Here is a 21789-nt window from a genome sequence, read left to right as displayed (position 1 = left end):
AATTTTCCCATGTGAGAGAAGCTGCCCTATTCCCAGATAGAAGGAATAGCATAAGACTGAAGAGAAAGGGAGAGGAAGATTTGGGGGGTGGGGGGAAGGGAGGGGAGGGGAGAGAGAGTGGGGAGGGGCAGAAGGTGGGCTGAGTGGCTCACTGAGCATGCTGGGGCTAGCAGCTAGTGTAAAGTGAGGAGTGGTAAATGAAAATACTGGGCGCAAATTATAAAATGGTTTGGTAATTTAAGAGCCGGATTAAGGAGTCTGTGTCGTCCTGAGGGAAATGGGGTGCCTGTGTGAGGCTTTAAACAGGGCAAGCTCATGGAGACCTGGCTGCTCCAGAGTATCTTCACCATAAAACTAAGCTTCCACAGGCAATCCTCAAGTTTCGGATGCAAGGCCGGAAAGAAATGTACGAACAGAGTGATGTTTCGGCTTTGTGTCCCACAGGCCTTGGGGCTGGTGTGACGTTTGGGGGTACAAGAGAGGCCCTTGGGATGACAGACCGAGCCATTTGGAAAGTGGTGGTATGATTTCCTGAATTAGTGATACAGAATGAGAAGAGAAGCCAGGCTGGAGAGGGATGATGGTTTCGTTTTCAGAAGTGTTGCGTCTGAGGCATCTGGGCTGTTTTTTAGGATTGGGTTCTCTGCACAAAATATATTCCATAAATATTTTAAAATTTATTTGTTGTACCGTCCAAGCTTGTAAACCTACCAAACCACCGTACTACTGGATATGATCAAAGTGTGAACCCCGAATAAATCTACATTCTAAATCCAGTGAGGACGTAGCGAAAATACGGGTTTGCGGTCTCTTGAGCGACGGGGTGATGGTTGGCCTTTGAGCATGCTCAATGCTTAACCACAGGCTCCTAGCTCCACAGGCGTCCAAGTGCGAAAAAGCGGTTGCCCCCTGCTGGTCAGAATTGAGTACTTCAGCGCCAGGAGAGGAAATTTCCTAGGGGCGTGGTAGCTGGTGGATGACGTAGAAACCCGGCGTCCAGAGAGAGGCGGTTATTGACTGCGGAAGCAAGTGCGCGGCGTGGGAAACCTGACCAGCCGCATGGCTGCGGGTTGCTCAGCGCCTCCGCGGCCGAAGGGGGCCTCAGAAGGGCCGGTGGTGGGACCGGCCGGCGTCTTGCCTTGCCTAGAATTGCCTACCTACGCGGCCGCCTGTGCGCTCGTGAATAGCCGCTACTCCTGCCTGGTGGCGGGGCCGCACCGAAGACACATCGCACTGTCGCCGCGCTACCTTAACAGGAAACGCACCGGTATCCGAGAACAGCTCGATGCCGAGCTCCTGCGCTATTCCGAGAGGTACCAGTCTCTTACACTTTTCTTTCCCAGAGCGGACAACATCATAACGTTGCTTACTGCTCCTTCTTTGGGGCACGGGAGGGGGCAGCGGGTGGACGTCTTAATGGCGCAGCAGAAAAGGGGCGAATGGGAGGTCTCACCGGCCTCAGCGAGCTTACCCCGAGGCATTCTGGAGTGGCAGTCCACCTCGAGAGGCTAGTGCCTCCCTGGTCAAGATCTGTACAGAGTCCCTTTCATAGGCAAGAAAGAAAACGTTAAGGTGACATGAATTGTGTCGGCGGAAGGGGTGGAGAAGCTCGCTCCACGAGAGGAAGAGGTAAGAATAGACCAGGGGTTTGGAGACCGGTTAGTTTTGTATGTTTTCTCATTTGATAATGAAAGTTTGGAATGCAGTACTTCAAAAGATTCTCTCTCACTTTATAGAAAATTATATATGAAGCATTAATACTTCGTTCAATCGTTTATTTATAAACCACGAAGGGCGGTTTTTATTGTTTTGGCCCTGGTACTCTCCCTGGTTTCTCTTCTCTTGGACCTGATCAGGGATGAGAGAAATACTATTACTTTGGTTCCTTTTTAAGAGTGGGAAAAGGAAAGCCTATTGCTCTTAAAGGTGAAAAAAACCCTTTTGCTGCATTTAAAGTAAGATATTCGAAAATAACTTGAAAACGCTTAGAATTACAAGGGTGGAGGGTCAGGGGGAGGGGGCAGATATACCTTAATATTCCTCTAGACCACTTGGCTGGAAAGTAAGGGTTATAAAACTAGAGTGAGTGGATTCCCTGGGGATTCGTTATTACCCTTCAGGAATTTAATGAACCCATGGAAATTGCAGTTTTCCTATGTCAGTTTTCTTGGGTAAAGCATCCAAGGTTTTCACTACTTTCTCAAGGGATCCTGAACACTACACAGGTTAAGCATCTAGAATTTGCAGCTTCCTCCAAGCACCAGCACACACTTGTGTGTCTATTTTGTATACTAGAGACTTGGGATATAAAAAAAAACAAGATCCCTGTTTCAAGAAGCTTTAAGCACTAGTAAAGATATAGATGTAAGCCAGATAAATCAATGAAATGTTAAAATTTGACAGAAATCTAAATTAAGTTATAGTAAGAAGAAGTGGTGAATTGGATCTTAGGACCTTTGAGAACAACTTGGTAGGAGGAGGGTACTTTTGAGATATCAGCATTCTGGGCAAAAAGAGTGGCATAAACAAATGGATAGCAGTTGTGAAGTAGAATACTTTGCCCAGATAATTGTAAGTACTTTATAACTGAAGTAAAGTTTCTATCAGGGGAAAGACATTGGGTACAGCTGGAGAGGAGGGCAGTGGCTCAAAGATGGGGTGGAGGATAATTCAGAAAGGATGGCCATTTTGCTCTTCCCCACCTGCCTTTGCCAGGTGTTTTTGTTTGTTTGTTCTGTTTGCTTAAGCAGGAAGCAGGGTTACCACTTTGTCCTCTCAATAACCTCCAACTCTGAAACTTGGCACACTCTTGAGACAGTGGAACCTGTGATGTCTGGGACATAAGCAGATTTGCAGTTTAAGAAACCACTTGATAGCATTATGTGATGGTTTAAGGAGGATGAGACAGTAAATATGAAGAAAAATTAAGAGCTTGTTATACTTGTCCAAGAGAAAATTGATTAGACAGGATGCATTTGGGAGATTTAAGGATATGTAAGGTGGTCATAAAATCTGGAAACATAGACAGATGTTTGATCTGTAACTAATTAATGCCTCCACTTTGACAGGCTAGAGGAATAGGAACCATGACACCATAGAGATGAGGAACTGACTGGATAATGATAATTTCTGTAACTGAATTGGACAGTGTGACCATGTGGCCTAAGTTGCACTCTGAACAGATCTGAACTCCCCACCCTACCCCCCATTATTTTTGGGGTGTGCTAAAAACTCCAGTTTATTCTGTGCAAAAGGGGCACCATACATTAAACTGTGCATTAATAATGAGGGACAAAACATTGAATTTATCAAGAATTGTAATATTGATCCACCATTTATCATATATAGTTTATGTTTCCAGACTTTGGGGCCATCCTATACAATCAGGAGGACATGCTTCTCTTTGTTTAAAAAGTAAGGAAAAGGGGAGAATTGAGAATGGCTCTCATGTTAGTTATCTCAACAGCATCCTCTACATGACACACTGTCCACCTTTTTTTTCCCAGTGACAGAATTTTTTAAAGATAATACCATTTCAGTTTTGAAAAGTCTGCTTAGAGAAAATGAGTAGGTTTCCAAAATCACATTATAATTTCTAAGTTATATCTTTGAGAGGTCATTTTCTTATCCCTTTTGTATATGACAGCTCTTGAGTTATTTGAAGGTGGCAAATATGTTACCTCCCAGTAGTTCCAGAAAAGTCTTAAGTGTGCATGCAGTCTAATCATGCCTTAAACTTGATTTAATTATTTTCTAAGTATCTCAAGTGAGGCTATCACTCGGCCCTGAAACCTACTTAGGATGGTTTCAGAAAAGCAAAGGTAAAAGACGGAAAGGTATAATGTTGAGGTGTCTGTCTTTGTCTGATGATTTCTAGTAAATATTATGCAGTGACTTGCTTCTGAAAAGGTTTGCTGGATTTACACAAATTCTTTTGGGTTTAGGCTCTATGGTCACATTCCCTAGTCAGCAGTTCTGAAACCTGCAGAGCTCAGTACGCCCTCTTATAAGAAATATTTTGCAGTACTACCTTTACTGTCATTGGAAACACACTTTAGTGTACTGAAATGAAACTTAAAGATAGTATAATCTACCTACAGAATTGAAAAAACATTCATGTAGTGCTCTAATACAATACAGTAAAATGTATTTCAGTGTGATAATGCTCAAGCATGACTACCTGGACAGAATAAAGCCTCCTTAACCTTGAATCACTGTGAATGTATCAGTTGCAAATGTAGATTGGTGCAGGGATCTTGGGTTGACAGCTCACATAACATACAGTGTCTATAGTGGTAAAATGCTATCCTGAAATAATGTGTATATTCTCAGTAAAGTTCCATGCAAAACAAGCTACTCTTGAATTTATATATTATATTCCTGGAAATTTTAACTTATATTGAAACCATGCAAAGATTTTATGTTCATACACACACACACGCATATATGCATATATTTTTAGGTACTATGACCGACTGTTTATAAATGTTTATAAAATGAGGTTTGTCCACTCACTTAACTCATGTAGAGCTAGGGACAATTTTCATTGTGTAGGACTGTTTTGTATGTGGCAGAATGTTTCCCATCCCTGGCCTTTGCAGTGTGACAACTATGATTAGTACCACAAACTCCCAAATGCCCCTTAGGGGACAACAGTTTTCCCCCACTTGAAACTCTTTAATTGTTGATTAGGGGAAACAAAGTGTTAATTTTGTTTTTCTTTCTCATGTGGCAGTTACTTTTTTTTTAAACCCCTCCTTTCTCTCTGTTTTCTGGGCCCCTAATATTCTCTTTGTGATGGTATAGTTCCTGCTTAGGAAAGCCACATGCAGAAATTAGTAATTCAAAAGGGTGCTTTCTGGAGTAAGTCTCTGAGTTTATGGATTTCCTAATTTGGTATTTAATTAAGTTCCGTTCCAGTGACTCCTGGCTGTTTTAAACAACTGCAACTAGGTATAAATTCTTACTTTTATTCTCTGTGAACCATTCTAGAAGTTTGAGTTCACCAAAAATGTTCTCTGCTCTCAAAGGCCGTAGACTCCTGTCTGGAATCCAAACATGTAAACAAAGAGATTAGGTAAATAAGAACAGTGCTCAGAGTCCTATAGGAGTAGAGGCAGCATGATTTAAGCCTTGCCTGGGGGAGTCAGGAAAGTTTTCAGAAATATGTAGGTAGTGGCTGTGGCAGTGAAGTCACCAGCTCAGACTCCTTAGTAGCTGTAATTTTTTTTTTTTTTTGTCGGTACGCGTGCCTCTCACTGCTGTGGTCTCTCCTGTTGCGGAGCACAGGCTCCAGACGCGCAGGCTCAGCAGCCATGGCTCATGGGCCCAGCCGCTTCGTGGCATGTGAGATCTTCCCGGACCAGGGCACGAACCCGTGTCCCCTACATCGGCAGGCGGACTCTCAACCACTGCGCCACCAGGGAATCCCCAGTAGCTGTAATTTTTTAAGAACTTGGAAATGACATTTGGAAATAGTAGTTGTCCCCTAATCCTGTATGTTTAATCAACATACAGTTTATTTATTTATTTAGGCTGTGTTGGGTCTTCGTTTCTGTGCGTGGGCTTTCTCTAGTTGCAGTGAGCGGGGGCCACTCTTCATCGCGGTGTGCGGGCCTCTCACTGTCGCGGTCTCGTTGCAGAGCACAGGCTCCAGACGCACAGGCTCAGCAGTTGTGGCTCACGGGCCTAGTTGCTCCGCGGCATGTGGGATCTTCCCAGACCAGGGTTCACCGTGTCCCCTGCACTGGCATGCAGATTCTCAATCACTGCGCCACCAGGGAAGCCCCGAACATACAGATTAAAGTGTCAGAATCAGTTCTCAAAAAATGAAATAGTTGTATTTGTTATCATTTTGTTATACTAGCAACAGTTGCAGTTTGGGGATTTTTCTCCATTAAGTCATTGGCTTTAATATTCAGGGGCTTCAGCTTTGACCCTAATACTTCTCTTGCTATATGCCATCTAGTACAGAAATTCGGTAATGGTGGATAATACCAAAATTGCCTCGATTCAGTAATATTCACAGAAATAGACATTTTTCTTGCTAAGTACCATTTTTTCTCTCATTCTAGCATGACTACAATTCAGATGAATAGGAAATAGGGAAGAAGTGTCAACTTATTGCTCTTGCATACTTGGACATTTTGTTTCTGGCTACCTATCTTGAATAATTATTTTTAACTTAGCCATTATTTTGGAACCCTTTGACGAAATTGAACTTATAAAGTTGTTGCAGACTAATCATATACTATTGTGCTTTTGTCATGGGTGATTATATTAGGAGATGTATACTCTGGACTCAGACTATCTAATCAATTAAAAGGGGATAAATATCATTTTTCTTTTCTATCTTTTTTTTTTTTTTTACAGCCTTTTAGGTGTACCCATTGCTTATGATAACATCAAAGTAGTGGGTGAATTAGGAGATATTTATGATGATCAGGGACACATTCATCTTAACATTGAAGCAGATTTTGTTATTTTCTGCCCTGAACCAGGGCAAAAACTTATGGTATGTATCTTTTTTTTTCTATCTTTCTTTATATAGTTATTTAATTATGTAATTAGGAAAATTTTAAGAGACTGTACACCTTGGAATTCACAAGGATTGCTTTTGTAGGTAACAAAATCATTTTTAAGGAAACAATAAAAATTATTTTCCATCAGTTTAGGTAAGTTTTTTTTAATTTTTATTGAAGTATAGTTGATTTACAATGTTCTGTTAGTTTCAAGTGTACAGCAAAGTGATTCAAGTGATATATATTCATATATACATATATATATTCTTTTTCAGACTCTTTTCCATTATAGATTATTACAAGACATTGAATATAGTTCCCTGTGCTATACAGTAGGTTCTTGTTGTTTATCTATTTTATATATAATAGTGTGTATTTGGTAACCCAACCTCCTAATTTATCCTCCTTCCCCTTCCCCTTTGGTAACCATAAGTTTGTCCTTTATGTTTGTGAATCTACTTCTGTTCTGTAAATAAGTTTATTTGTATCATTTTTTAAAATTCCACGTATAATTGGTATCATATGATACTTGTTCTTCTCTGACTTATTTCACTTAGTATGATAATCTCTAGGTCCATCCATGTTGCTGCAAATAGCATTATTTCATCCTTTTTATGGCTGAGTAATATTCCATCGTGTGTGTGTGTGTGTATGTGTATGTGTGTATGTGTATGTGTACCACATCTTCTTTATCCATTCTTCTGTCCATGGACACTTAGGTTCCTTCCATGTCTTGGCTATTGTAAATAGTGCAGCTGTGAACATTGGAAGCATGTATCCTTTAGAATTAGTTTTTGTCTTTTCTGGATATATGCCCAGGAGTGCAATTGCTGGATCATATGGTGACTCTATTTAAAATTTTTTTTTTTTTTTTGCGGTATGCGGGCCTCTCACTGTTGTGGCCTCTCCCATTGTGGAGCACAGACTCTGGACGTGCAGCCTTAGCGGCCATGGCTCACGGGCCTAGCCGCTCCGTGGCATGTGGGATCTTCCCAGACCGGGGCACGAACCCGTGTCCCCTGCATCGGCAGGCGGACTCTCAACCACTGAGCCACCAGGGAAGCCCTATTTTTAATTTTTTAAGGAACCTCCACACTGTTCTCCATAGTGGCTGCATCAGTTTACATTCCCACCAACAGTGTAGGAGGGTTCCATTTTCTCCACACCCTCTCCAGTATTTATTGTTTGTAGACTTCTTGATGATGGCTGTTCTGAAAGGTGAGGTGATACCTCATTGTGGTTCTGATGTGCATTTCTCTGGTAATTAGTGATGTTGAGCATCTTTTCATCTGTATGTCTTCTTTGGAAAAACGTCTGTTTAGGTCTTCTGCCCATTTTTTGATTGGGTTGTTTGGTTTTTTTGATGCTGAGCTCTATGAGTTCTTTGTATATATTGGAAATTAATCCCTTGTCAGTCACATTGTTTGCAAATATTTTCTCCCGGTCCATAGGTTGTCTTTTCATTTTGTTTACGGTTTCCTTTGCTGTGCAAAATATTTTAAATTTAATTAGATCCCATTTTTTTATTTTTGCTTTTATTTCCATTACTCTAGGAGATGGATTCAAAAAAATATTGCTGTGATTTATGTCAAAGAGTGTTTTCTGTCTATGTTTTACTCCAGGAGTTTGAGTATCTGGTCTTACATTTAGGTTTTTAATCCATTTTTAGTTTATTTTTGTATGTGGCATTAGAAAATGTGCTAATTTCATTCTTTTACATGTAGCTGTCCAGTTTTCCCAGCACTGCTTATTGAAGAGATTGTCTTTTCTCCATTGAATATTCTTGCCTCCTTTGTCATAGATTAATTGACTGTTAAGTGCATGGGTTTATTTCTGGGCTTTCTATCCTGTTCCACTCATCTATGTGTCCATTTTTGTGCCAGTACCATGCTGTTTTGATGACTGTAGCTTTGTAGTATAGTCCGAAGTCAGGGAGCTTAATTGCTCCAGCTCCCGTATTCTTGCTGAAGATTGTTTTGGCCATTTGGGGGTTTTTGTGTTTCCATACAAATTTTAAAATTATTTGTTTTAGTTCTCTGAAACTGCCATTGGTAATTTGATAGTGATTGCATTGAATCTGTAGATTGCCTTGGGTAGTATGGTTATCTTAACAATACTGATTTTTCCAATCCAAGAACACGGTATATCTTTCCATCTGTTTATGTTGTCTTCAATTTCTTTTCAGTTTTTGGAGTGTAGGTCTTTTGCCCCCTTTGGTAGGTTAATTTGCAGGTGTTTAATTATTTTTGACAATTATTTTTGACATGATGGTTAATGGGATTGTTTCCTTAATTTCTCTTTCTGATAGTTTGTTTTTAGCGTGTAGAAATACAACTGATTTCTATATACCGTAAGTCCCCTACACATGAACCTTCAAGTTGCAAACTTTCAAAGATGGAAAGTGCCTTCCATCAACGTCAGGTGTGAGTGAAATCACAGCTTGCCTTCTGTCTCCTATTGCTGACTATCCTTCAGCTCTGCCATCTCCCACCTCCTCTCCATCCTCAAGTCAGTAACTCTTCTTGCCTCTTCACTTGATGCCAGCCCTGGTATGCTAGCTGTTGTACTGTACTACTGTACTTTTTAAGGTATTGTACTGTAAGATTAACAATGTTTTATCTTTTTGTGTTTTTTATGTAGTATTTGTGTGAAAAGTATTATATACCTATTACAGTACAGTACTGTACAGCCGATTATGTTAGTTGGGTACCTAGGCTAACTTTGTTGGACTTACAAACAAATTGGACTTATAATGTGCTCTCAGAATGGAACTCGTTCATATGTAGGGGACTAACTATTAATTTTGAATCCTGCAACTTTACCAAATTCATTGATCTCTACTTGGTTTTTGGTGGCGTCTTTAGGATTTTCTTTGTATAGTATCATGATCCGCAAACAGTGACAGTTTTACTTCTTCCTTTCAAATTTGGATTCCATTTATTTCTTTTTCTTCTATAATTGCTGTGCTAAGACTTCCAAAACTGTGTTGAATGAAAGTGCTGAAAGTGCTCATCTTTGCCTTGTTCCTGAACTTAGACGGAATACTTTCAGCTTTTCACCACTGAGCTTGATATTAGCTGTCGGTTTGTCATATATGACCTTTACTGTGTTGACGTATGTTTCCTCTATGCCCACTCTCTGGAGCGTTTTTATTGTAAATAGATGTTAAATTTTATCAAAATCTTTTTCTCCTTCTATTGAGATGATCATACGGTTTTTACTCTTCACTTTGTTAATGTGTTGTATCACATTGATTGATTTCGTATTTTGAAGAATCCTTGTGTCCCTGGGATAAATCCCACTTGATCATGGTGTATGATCATTTTAATGTATTTTTGGATTTTGTTTGCTAGTATTTTGTTGAGTATTTTTGCATCTATGTTCATCAGTGATATTGGCCTGTAATTTTTCTTTTTTGGTATCTTTGTCTGGCTTTGGTATCAGGGTGATGGTGGCCTTATAGAATGAGCTTGGGAGTGTTACTTCCTCTGCAATTTTTTAGAATAGTTTCAGAAGGATGGGTGTTAACTGTTCTTTAAATGTTTGATAGAATTCACCTGTGAAGCCATCTGGTCCTGGACTTTTGTTTGGGGGAAGTTTTTAAATCACTGTTTCAATTTCAGTACTTCTGATTAGTCTGTTCATATTTTCTTTTCTTCCTGGTTCAGTTGTATCTTTCTAAGAATTTCTCCATTTCTTCTAGGTTGTCCATTTTATTGGTATATAGTTGTTTTGTTGTAGTCTCTTATTATCCTTTGTATTTCTGTGGTGTCAGTTGCAACTTCTCTTTCATTTCTAACTTTACTGATTTGAGTACTCTGCTTTTTTTTCTTGATGAATCTGGCTAAACTTTTATCAATTTTCTTTATCTTTTCAAAGAAATAACTTTTAGTTTCATTGATCTTTTCAATTGTTTTTGTTTATTTCATTTATTTCTGCTCTGATCTTTTGATTTCTTTCCTTCTACTAACTTTGGGTTTTGTTTGTTATTCTTTCTTTCATTGTTTTAGGTGTAAGGTTAAGTTGTTTATTTGGGATTGTTCTTGTTTCCTGAGGTAAGATTGTATGCTGTAAACTTCCCTCTTAGAACTGCTTTTGCTGCGTCCCAAAGGTTTTGGACCATCGTGATCTTGTTGTCATTTGTCTTTAGGTGTTTTTTGATTTCCTCTTTGATTTCCTCAGTGTTCCATTGGTTTAGTAATATATTGTTTAGCATCCATGTGTTTGTGTTTTTTACAGTTTATTTCCTGTGGTTGATTTTTAATCACATAGCGTTTTGGTCAGAAAAGATGCTTGATATGATTTCAGTTTTCTGAAATTGACCAAGGCGTTTATTGTGGCCCCAGATTTGATCTATCCTGGAGAATGTTCCATGTGCACTTGAGAAGAAAGTGTGCTTTCAGATGGAATGTTCTAAAAATATCAATTAAGTCCATCTTTGTGTCATTTAAGGCCTGTGTTTCCGTATTGATTTTCTGTCTGAATGATCTGCCCATTGATGAAAATGGATGATAAAGTCCCCCACTGTTATTGTGTTAATGCTGGTTTCTCCTTTTATGTCTGTTAGCATTTTGCCTTATATATTTTTTTGTTGTTGTTGTTGTTTTTTCTGGTACCCGGGCCTCTCACTGTTGCGGCCCCTCCCGTTGCGAAGCACAGGCTGTGGACGCACAGGCCCAGTGGCCATGGCTCACGGGCCTAGCCGCTCCGCGGCATGTGGGATCTTCCTGGACCGGGGCACGAACCCGTGTCCCTTGCATCGGCAGGTGGACTCTCAACCACTGCGCCACCAGGGAAGCCCTGCCTTATATATTGAGGTGCTCCTATGTTGAGTGCATGTATGTTTACAATTGTTATATCTTCGATTGTTCCCTTGATCGTTATGTAGTTTCTTTCTTTGTCTCTTGTAACATTCTTTATTTTAAAGTTTATTTTTTTTGATATAAGTATTGCTCCTCCAGCTTTCTTTTGATTTCCATTTGCGTGGAATACCTTTCTCCATACCCTCACATTCAGTCTGTATGTGTCCCTAGATGTGAAGTGGATCTCTTGTAGACAGCATATATACGGGTCTTGTTTTTGTATCCATTGAGCAAGTCTGTGTCTTTTGTCGGGAGCGTTTATTTACATTTAAGGGAATTATCGATATGAATGTTTTTATTGCCATTTTGTTAATTGTTTTGGATTTGTTTTTTAAGGTCTTTTTTCTTCCCTTCCTCTTTTGTTCTCTACTCTGGTGATTTGATGTCTATCTTTAATGACGTGTTTGGATTGCTTTTTTTATGTATCTATTATAGATTATTGGTTTGTGGTTCCCAGGAGGTTTTGATATAGAAGTCTGTATATGTACAAGATTGTTTGAAGTTGCTGATCTTTTAATTTCAAAAGCAGTTCCAATATCCTGCATTTGTACTTTCCTCTTCTCACGATTGCTGGTTTGTGTGTGGACGATTTCCTGCCTTTACTTTATGTTTGCCTTTACTGGTGAGCTTCCCCATTCGTAATTTTCTTGATTCTAGTTGTGGCCTTTTCTTTTCCACCTAGAGAAGTTCCTTCAGGATTTGTTGTAACGCTGGTTTGGTGGTACTGAAATCTCTTAGTTTTTGCTTGTCTATAGTACTTGATTTCTCTGTCAAATGTGAACAAGAGCCTTGCTGGATAGAGTATTCCTTGTTTTAAACTTTTCCTTTTCGTTAATTAAAATGTACTGTGCCTCTCCCTTCTGGTCTACAGAGTTTCTGTTGAAAAATCAGCTGATAAACTTATGGGGGTTCCCTTATATGTTATTTGTTACTTTTCCCTTGTTTTAATATTTTTTCTTTAATTTTTGTCAGTCTGGTTAATATGCGTTTTGGTGTGTTCCTCCTTGGGTTTATCTTGTATGGGACTCTGTGCTTCCTGGACTTGAGTGTTTCCTTCCTCACGTTAGAGAAGTTTTCAGCTATAATCTCTTCAGATATTTTCTCAGGCCCTTTCTCTCTCTTCTCCTTCTCCATATAATGCGAATGGTGGTGCATTTAATGTTGCCCAGAGGTCTCTGAGACTGTCCTTGTTTCTTTTCATTCTTTTTTCTTTAGTCTGTTCCATGGCAGTGATTTCCACCATTCTGTCTTTGAGCTAACTTATTTGTTCTTCTGCCTCAGTTAGTCTGCTATTAATTCTTTTACTGTATTTTTCATTCCAGTTATTGTATTGTTCATCTGTTTGTTCTTTAAAAACACCTCATGCAACTTCTTGGTCTGTGCTGCCAATTTTTCCCCCAAGATCTTAGATTACCTTTATTCTCATTACTTTAAATTATTTTTCAGGTAAGTTGCCTATCTCCACTTCATTTAGTTCTTGTAGGTTTTTATCTTGTTCCTTCATCTGGAACATATTTCTTTGCCATCTCATTTTGTCTAACTTTCTGCGTTTGTGGTCTCCTTTCTGCTGGCTGGAGGATCGTAGCTCCTCTTGCTTCAGGTGTCTGCCCTCTTGTTGGTGACGCTGGTCCTGAGGCTTGTGCGGGCTTCTTGGTGGAAGGTACTGGTGCTTGCCCCCTGGTGGGTGGAGCTGGGTCTTGTCCCTCTGGTGGGCAGGGCCATGTCAAGGGGTGTGTTTATAGGTGGCTGTGCACTCAGTGTGGCTTTAAGTACCTTGTCTGCTGATGGGTGGGGCTGTTTTCCTATCCTGCTGGTTGTTTGGCCTGAGGCTTTTCATCACTGGAGCCTGCAGGCTGTTGGGTAGGGCCAGGTCTTGATGTCAAAATGGCAACCTTTAGGGGAGCTCACACTGATCAGTATTCTCTGGGGCCTCTGCCACCAGTGCCCCTGCCATGAGCCACAGCTGACCCCCACCTCCCCCCGCAGAAATCCTCCAAAACCCATAGGTAGTCCGGCCCCGTCTCCTATGGAGTTACTGCATCATGCTGGGTCCCAGTGTATGTGAAGCCTTGTGTGCGCCCTCCATGAGTGAAGTCTGTGTTTCCCCAGTCCTGTGGAGCTCCTACACTCAAGTCCCGCTGGCTTTCAAAGCCAAGTGCTTTTAGGGATTCCTTCTCCTGATGCCAGACCCTCTGGCTGGGGAACCTGACATGGGGCTCACTCTTGTGGGAGAACCTCTGCAATATAATTAATTTTCCAGCTTGTGGGTTGCCCATCTGGTGGGTATGGGATTTGATTATGTTGCGAAAATGCCCCTCCTGCCGTCTCACTGTTTTCTTTTTTGTCTTTGAATGTAAAATATCTCTCTTGGTGGGTTCCAGTCTTCTTTATCAATGATTGTTCAGCAGTTGTGATTTTGGTGTTCCTGCAAGAGGAGGTTAGCTCAAGTCCTTCTACTCTGCTGTGTTTTCTGGAATTGAGAGGCTGCTTTTAGTTTGGATGCTTGCTCTTTCCTCAGTGTGTGCTTGCCATTATCCCCTTGATATGGGGTGTGTAGGTACAGCCTTCCTTACATGCTCCCTGGACAGCAGGGGCAGCACATGGCACCTGGTGAAAGGTCTTGCGTGGGTGCCCGCTCTCCACTCCTGGGACACTGGGGGCAGGGCGTGTTGCCTGGTCGTGGGTCTCGTATGGATGGCTGTTGTCATGCCCTCCTGGGACAGCAGGGGCAGGGCCTAGCACCTGCTCATGGGTGTTCTATGGGCGACTACTCTCCACACCCTCCTGGGACACTGGGGGCTGTGCTTGATGCCTGATCATGAGTCTCGTATGGGCTGGTGCTATCGGTGCACTCCCAGGACAGCAGGGGTAGAGCTTCATGCCCGCTTGAAGGGTCTCGTATGGGTGCTGCTCTCCATGCACTCCTGGACTGGGACAGGGCAGGGCCTGGTGCCTGCTTGTGGGTCTTTTAGCAGCAGTCCATGCCAGCCTCAGGAGCCTGCTGTGGTGGCAGTGACTCAGCACACCGCTGGAGCTCCTATAGCGGTGTCCTGTTGTCTGGGAGCACTCACAGGGGAAAGAAACTCGTGGTGGGCCTAGTCCTTTCCCTGGGTCTGACCTCTGAAGCCTGAGCTTCAGCACCCAGCCCCCTCCCACACCAACAGAGGAGTGTCTCAGGCTGGGGAATGCAGTGTGGCAGTGCCGGTCTTCTGTGCATGTTATTCTCCATTTTGCCTTCCACACACCAGTTGCTGCTCTCTCCTCTTGGGCTATGAAGCTATCCCTCCATACATTCTGATCTCCTTGTTCGTGAAGAGACTTCCCGGGGTGTAGGAACCTTTCCTCCTTCACAGCTCCTTCTTTGGGGTGCAGGACCCATTGCGATTCCTTCTTTTTCATTTTCCTTTTATCCTACGTGGCTGTGGGGAGGTTTTCTTGTGATTGGAAGTCTGAGGTCTTCTTTTGGCATTTAGTAGATGTTCTATGTGAATCATTCCACTAGTAGATGTATTTTTATTATTTTTGTGGGAGAAGGTGAGCTGCATATCATACTCCTCTACCATCTTGATCTCCTCCAGCCAGTCTGTGAACTTTGGTTGGAGCATTTAGTCCATTTACATTTAAGGTAATTACCAATATGTATGTTGTTATAGCCGTTTTTAAAAATTGTTTTAGACTTGTTTTTGTCGGTCTTTCTTTTTTTCCCCTTTTTAAATTTTATTCTCTTGTGAGTGGGTGATTAGCTTTAGTGTTATGTTTGGATTCCTTTTGTCTTCTGTTTGTGTATATCTATTATAGATTTTTGGTTTGTGGTTACCATGAGGTTTTTGTAGAGCAGTCTCTCTCTCTCTCTCTATATATATATATAAAACACATATACGTATATAACATACATATATATATGTAAAACACATATGTATATATATGTGATTGCTTTTAAGGTGTTAACCTCTTAATTTCAAATGCATTTTAAGTGCCCTACATTTGTACTCTTCTCCCCTCATGATTACTATTTTTGATACCATATTTTACATCTAATTGTTTTGTGTTTCCCTTAATTGCTTATTGTGGATGTTGGTGATTTTTACCACTTTAATGTTTTCCCCTTCCTACTAGCTTTGCATGTGGGTTATTTCCTACCTTTACTATGTTTGCTTTTACTGGTGAGTTTTTGCATTTCGTAATTTCCTTGTTTCTAGTTGTGGCATTTTCTTTTTTGCCTAGAGAAGTTCCTTTAACATTTATTGTGTAAATCTCGTGTTGTGGTGCTTAATTCTTTTAGCTGTTGCTTATCTGTGAAGGTTTTAATTTCTCCATCAAATCTTATGAGACCCTTGCTGGGTATTTATTCTTGGTTGTAGATTTTTCCCTTTCATCACTTTAAATAATCTTGCTACTCTCTTCTGGCTTGTGGAGTTTCTGCTGAAATATTAGCAGGTAACCTTATGGGAGTTACCTTGTAGGTTATCTATTGCTTTTCAGTGTGTCTTGGCATGTTCTTTGAGTTCATCCTGTATGGGACTCTGCATTTCCTGGACTTGAGTGCCTCTTTCCTTTCCCAGGTTAGGGAAGTTTTCAACTATTATCTCTTCAGATATTTTCTCAGGCCCTTTCTCTCTTAACCTTCTGTGTCCCCTATCATGTGAATCTTACTGCACTTGATATTGTCCTAGAGGTGTCTTAAACAATGTCATTTATTTTCATTCTTTTTTCTGTTCAGTGGCAGTCTAGGCAAGTTTTTAAACTCCATGATACTAAAACTGACGTGCATGTACAGAGTATATGCCCCATCCAATTTATTCTCTGTATACCATCAGAATGATTTTAAAGGGTTAAAAATTTTTTTATTATTATTTTATAACTTCTCAAATATATACAAGTATAGTTTGTTTATATAGGATTCAGATGGTATAGCAATATATAGAACTGGAGTTGCAAATCCAAATAGCTGTGGGACCAGGCAGGTAATGGAAATGAATGATAGGGGTCAGGGCATCCATACTGTGCTGTGGAAATGAAGGCCCTGTGGGGAAGGTCTTTCAGTTTTTTGTTTTTTAAGAGAAGGTGAAAATGCAGAAGTTGATGTGAAATCTACTAAAATGTGTACATTTATCCACATCACTTGCTCCTTTCCCACCAGTAGTTCTCTGTGTTCATATGTACTTGTATATATATGTATTTTTTCCTTTAACTAAATGTCTATAGGAATTGTTTAGTCCATGAGAACTGTTAACTAGCCCTTGATACTGTTAATTAAAATGTAGGTCAGATTTCACTATAACAAAATTACAAGGCCTTTCTAATTTAAAAATGTTTTTCAATGTCATTTGAACTGCTAGAAATAGTACCCTTGCCCTCCAAACTGGGATCCTATAACCTCCATACTATTAAAGTTGGTGGTAGACTTCTACTTTAAAATTCCCAAAGTAAACTGTCATCTGCTTTTTGTAAGTTATCATAAATGTAAATATGTGCATGGAAATAACATTCTAATTGTACAGAAAGTGAAATGAAGTTAAATTATCCCTTTTACAATGTCCCCTACAATAAGATCCAGTCCTCAAATACATTTGACCATTTTTTTCCATTTAATAATATGAGATATAGTTTACATACAATATAATGTATCAGGTTTAATTTACATACAGTAAAATGCAATAGATCATCCTGTGCAGCACAGTGAATTCTGACAAGTGCATATACCATTTTCTCTCCTTAGAAGTGACTCTCATGCCCTGTCCTGGTCAATCCCCTTTATCCTAGATACAAACACTATTCTGATTTCATTATCATAAATTAGTTTCACTTGTTCTGTAATTCCTTATTAGCAGAATTTTTCGTTATACACTCACAGTCTGGCCTCTTTTGGTCATGTTTTTGAGTAATGTCCATGCTGTCGGGTATATTGGTGGATTTTGTCTTCTAATCGTTCATGGTATTCAGTTATATGAGTATATATGTACTTTGATTATCAATTTGATTATGCATCCTCATTGATGGACATTTGAGTTGTTTCCAGTCTGGACCTGTTATGAACAGAGCTATTGTAAACATGTATTTTCATTTCTCCTAAGTAGAAACTTGAAGCAGTATTGCTAGGTCAGGGTAAACGTGTGTTTAACTTTATGGAGAACTCATATCCCCTTCAGTACTTCCAGTTGCTCTGCATTCTTGCCGACAATTGGTGTTGTCTTTTGATTTTACTGGTGGGCATATGGTAGTTTTTCCTTACGGTTTTAATTTGTATTTCCCTCATGAGCTCTTTTTCATATGTTTCGGTAAGAAGGGCCTGTTCAAGTACTTTATCCCTTTTTAGCTGGGGTTTTATATTCTTTTCATAGTTTTGGTACACATCTTTTTCAGGTAACTGTATTGTGAGTATTCTTTCCCAGTCTGTGTCTTATTTATTAACTTTTAATGGTACCATTTGACAAGCAGAAGCTTTTAATTTTGATGCAGTCTAATTTATCATATTATACTTTCTAGAGCCTATCTAAGAAACTTGGCTACCCCTCAGTTGCAAGGATATTCTTCTATAAGATTCTAGAATTTTTGTAGTTTTAGCTTTTCTGTGTAGGTCTGTGATCAATCTTGTTTTCTTGTGTGTAGGACTTCATAGGTCCTTGAGCTCCATTCTCTTGCCCATATTCAGTGTTCTCAACCCATACATTGAAAAGACTTCTTTGCTCATTGAGTATTTTTTAATTGAAAACTTTGTAACAGTTAGAAAAATTGAATGTAAAGTATAGCATTCTCATATACATCACCTCCTTCCACACTCCTCCCCCCCAAAAAAAACCTCACATAAACATACTATTTCAGTTATTATTGACATACATACAGATGTGGTACATTTGTTACAATTATTGAGCCAATATTGATACATTATTAAAGTCTGTAGTTTACAGTAGAGTTCACTCTTTGTATTGTACATTCTTTGAGTTTTGACAAAGGTATAATGACAGGTATCCAACATTACAGTATCCTATGGAGTAACTGGTCACTCTAAAAATCCTCTCTGCTCTACCTATTCATTGCTCCCTCCCTCGGAAACCATGGCAACTACTTTTTTTTTTTTTTACACTGTCTCTATAGTTTTGCCTTTTCCGGAATGTCATATAGCGGAATCACAGAGTATGTAACCTTTTCAGATTGGCTTCTTTCACATACAAATATGTTTAAGGTTCCTCCATGTCTTTTTCTTGGCTTGGTAGCTTCTTTTTATTGCTGAATAATATTCTAATGTATAGATGTAGCACAGATCCTTCAGACCATCTAGAAGGTACCATTCTGGACTCCAGACTCCTTATAAGGAGACAAGTAAGTTTTATTCTGTCACATGTGGAAGGAGGTACTGCCATTAAACAACACTGTATATGTGTTAATATTTCTTAGTTTTATAATTCAAAATATGTGATTTTTTAAAAAATGCTTCGGGTTTTCATTCATATACTTTATAGATGTTGATTCCCAGGGGAATAGAAAACTAAGTTTCTTGGAAATTTTCATTTTAACCTTAAAATCATAAAGTATTGTTATTTTATTATTATTTAGTTTTAAAGCTTCTAGTAATGTTATGGTTTAGTTAAAATAGCCATGCTCAAGGTGAGCTTTCTAAAAACTCTACAGTGTTCCTAAAGTGGTATTTTAGTGTAATATGTGGTAAGTTTTAAATGAGGATCAACTTTTCGATATTGAATTATACCATTATTTTGACATTTTCTATTTGAAGATCACTTTGAAGACTGTAAAGTTTGTTTCACCTTTTAACTCTTTGGCTCTCTTCTTGATGTAATATTTTTTCCTTCTTCCCAGGGTACAGTTAATAAAGTGTCTTCCAGCCACATTGGCTGTTTAGTACACGGGTGCTTCAATGCCTCCATTCCTAAACCTGAGCAGATGCCAGCCGAGCAGTGGCAGACTATGGAGATAAACATGGGTGATGAACTAGAATTTGAAGTATTTCGTTTAGACTCAGATGCTGCCGGAGTATTCTGCATTCGGGGAAAACTGAATATCACTAGGTCAGTTCCTAATCACATTATTATCATTTTGATACTTAATCGTTTCTATTAATTCTGAATTTAGGGAACATAAATCCTGCTTTTAAAAAGTTAATTTTTTTTACTGGAATGTTTGTACTTTCAAACCATAAAGTCAATGTAAATATGGGAACATAAATCCTGCTTTTAAAAAGTTAATTTTTTTTACTGGAATATTTGTACTTTCAAACCATAAAGTCAATGTAAATATGAATCATAAGTGCTCTGACAGTGCATTGAATATTCTGAAGCTCTGCATCTAACTGGTCTGTATTTTATTAATTCAATTTTTTATTGTCTAGTTTGTTGGTAATCTTTTTAAAAGTTGATCCCTGAACTTGAGACTACTAGAAGCTTAATCATATTGCATAACTATTACCCTTTTGTTTTTACACAGTTGAAACAAAAATAATGATTTTATTATTGTCATTATACCAGGTAGATCATTTAATTTCTGTATTTTTCTTGTTTGGAATTCTTGTAAGAATTATTTTGATCCTGAGCCTGGGTTCATGGGAGCCAAGTTTAATGGGGTGGGGGGGGAACTCTTCGCATCCTGTGTTAGCAACTTTTTCTAGATTCGGCCTTGATAAGTAACAAGAGTATGGGTTAAAGTTTTAGAGCAGCTGTCCAAAAGAACTTTGTGATGATAGAAATGTGCTATTATTTGTGCAATATAGCTTGTTGCTCAAGCTTCACTTTTGAGCATCTGAAATGTGACTAGTGTGACTGAGGAAGTGAATTTTTTAAGTTATCTTATTGAAATTTCTTAAATTTAAATAGATAGGTGGCTAGTGCTACTCTATGGGACAGCAGTTCTATAGAGAGAGGGCTACTGCTACTTCATTGATCCTTGTTTTTATAAAATATTCACAACTTTGAAGTCATACTGCTTCAGCATAGGTTAAGAAGAACAATGAACTATTACTTGAAACAAGGATTGAGGTAGTAGATGGGGAACTCCAATACTTTGATAATAGGAGAAGTTTTTTTTTCTTTTTTTTTTTTTCCTATCAAATGTCACTGGTTTGGCTGGTAAGGCTGGGTATGGTGATGTTTGTTTAGTGTTCAGTTTGGTTTTCTGAACCAAGCTAAAATTTAGAAGCCATGTTTTTGACAAAAGTTTATGTCATTTTTATATGAAACAGTCTAGGAAAAGTACTTGGGAAACAAAAAATTTAACATTTCTAAGACATGTCACTGTGCTGGGAGATAACAGGATAGAATATTTGAAATTTGTGTCCTAGGTATGGTATCTTGTAGTACTGTCATTATTTAGAAAAATCTTAGCATGTGGGGAATATTCTTGATCTTATTTTGTTCTTTCATTTTTGCTTAATGTTCTATAAATTTTTTAAACTAATTTATAGTTTACAAACCAAGTGCTCTGCAGTTTCTGAAGAAGTAACAGAAACTGGCACTGAAGAAGCTACTGAAAAACCTCAAAAGAAGAAAAAGAAAAAGAAGAAAGACCCAGAGCCATATGAAGTGGAAAGTGGTATCACAGAGCTAGCAGATTTTGCAGATGTTACCATGAAGGAAGAGACAGATCTGCAGATTAATAACAATGTGAATGGCCTCTGGAAGGAAGAGCCAAAGAAGAAGAAAAAGCACCAGGACCCTGTTTTCCAAGGCAGTGACTCCAGTGGTTACCAAAGTGACCATAAAAAGAAAAAAAAGAAAAGAAAGCACAGTGAGGAGGCTGAATTTGCACCACTTTTGGAACATGCACCCAAAAAGAAAAGGGAAAAGTAATTTTCTTTAGTGCATTTTAAACATGATTTGGTTTTTTAAAAATTGATTTACACAAAAGAGATGACTAAAGTTTGAACTATGAAATGTTTTGTATTCCAGTACTTTGCAAAACAGGGAACATTTGATGAGGAGTTGAGTTTTTGGTGCTAAAATTACAAAACAGATAAATTTGGGAAATGCCAGTGTTATTAAAGTGCTATTTTACTATAGACAGAATAGAATCCTTCATTCTTCCAGTGTATACATTCTAAATAAAATGATTTCTACAGTCTGCAAAAGGACTTTTAAAATATAGTGTTATTTCATATCATACAGAATGAGTTTTGAGCTTGGGCTTTAGGGTTTTTTTGTTGTTACAGGTTTCACATTTAGTCATGATATTACATGACATGCTATTTTGCTTTGTTTAAATTACCAGTTTTAGGATTTCTTTTATCATGGCTACTACAGTATTTCTACTGTTTAACTTAGAATGGTTTGCCAAAGGAGTTTCTGAAGTTTCCAGAGCTCTTAAGAACCTTGCCACTACTGACTGTGTGGTAGGAAACAATATTCACTATTCTTTTCTTCTAGGTGCATGTATGTTGTTTTCCTTTCTCTCTCAGTCTA

The 21789-nt window shown here is 38.9% G+C and overlaps 1 protein-coding gene across 1 annotated transcript; it reads left to right on the top strand.

Annotated features, from left to right (window-relative positions):
* Nucleotides 1-1038: 1038 nt before the first annotated feature.
* On the top strand, nt 1039-21395 carry POLR1F (RNA polymerase I subunit F). Its single transcript, XM_060156143.1, has 4 exons — nt 1039-1313; nt 6373-6514; nt 19199-19407; nt 20796-21395. The coding sequence occupies exons 1-4, from the start codon at nt 1060-1062 to the stop codon at nt 21178-21180; spliced, it is 990 nt and encodes a 329-aa protein (XP_060012126.1). The 5' UTR covers nt 1039-1059; the 3' UTR covers nt 21181-21395.
* Nucleotides 21396-21789: the final 394 nt, after the last annotated feature.

This window comes from Lagenorhynchus albirostris, chromosome 8 (genome assembly GCF_949774975.1).
Source record: "Lagenorhynchus albirostris chromosome 8, mLagAlb1.1, whole genome shotgun sequence".
NCBI classification, from domain to species: Eukaryota; Metazoa; Chordata; class Mammalia; order Artiodactyla; family Delphinidae; genus Lagenorhynchus; species Lagenorhynchus albirostris.
This window is presented reverse-complemented; position numbering and strand designations above follow the sequence as displayed.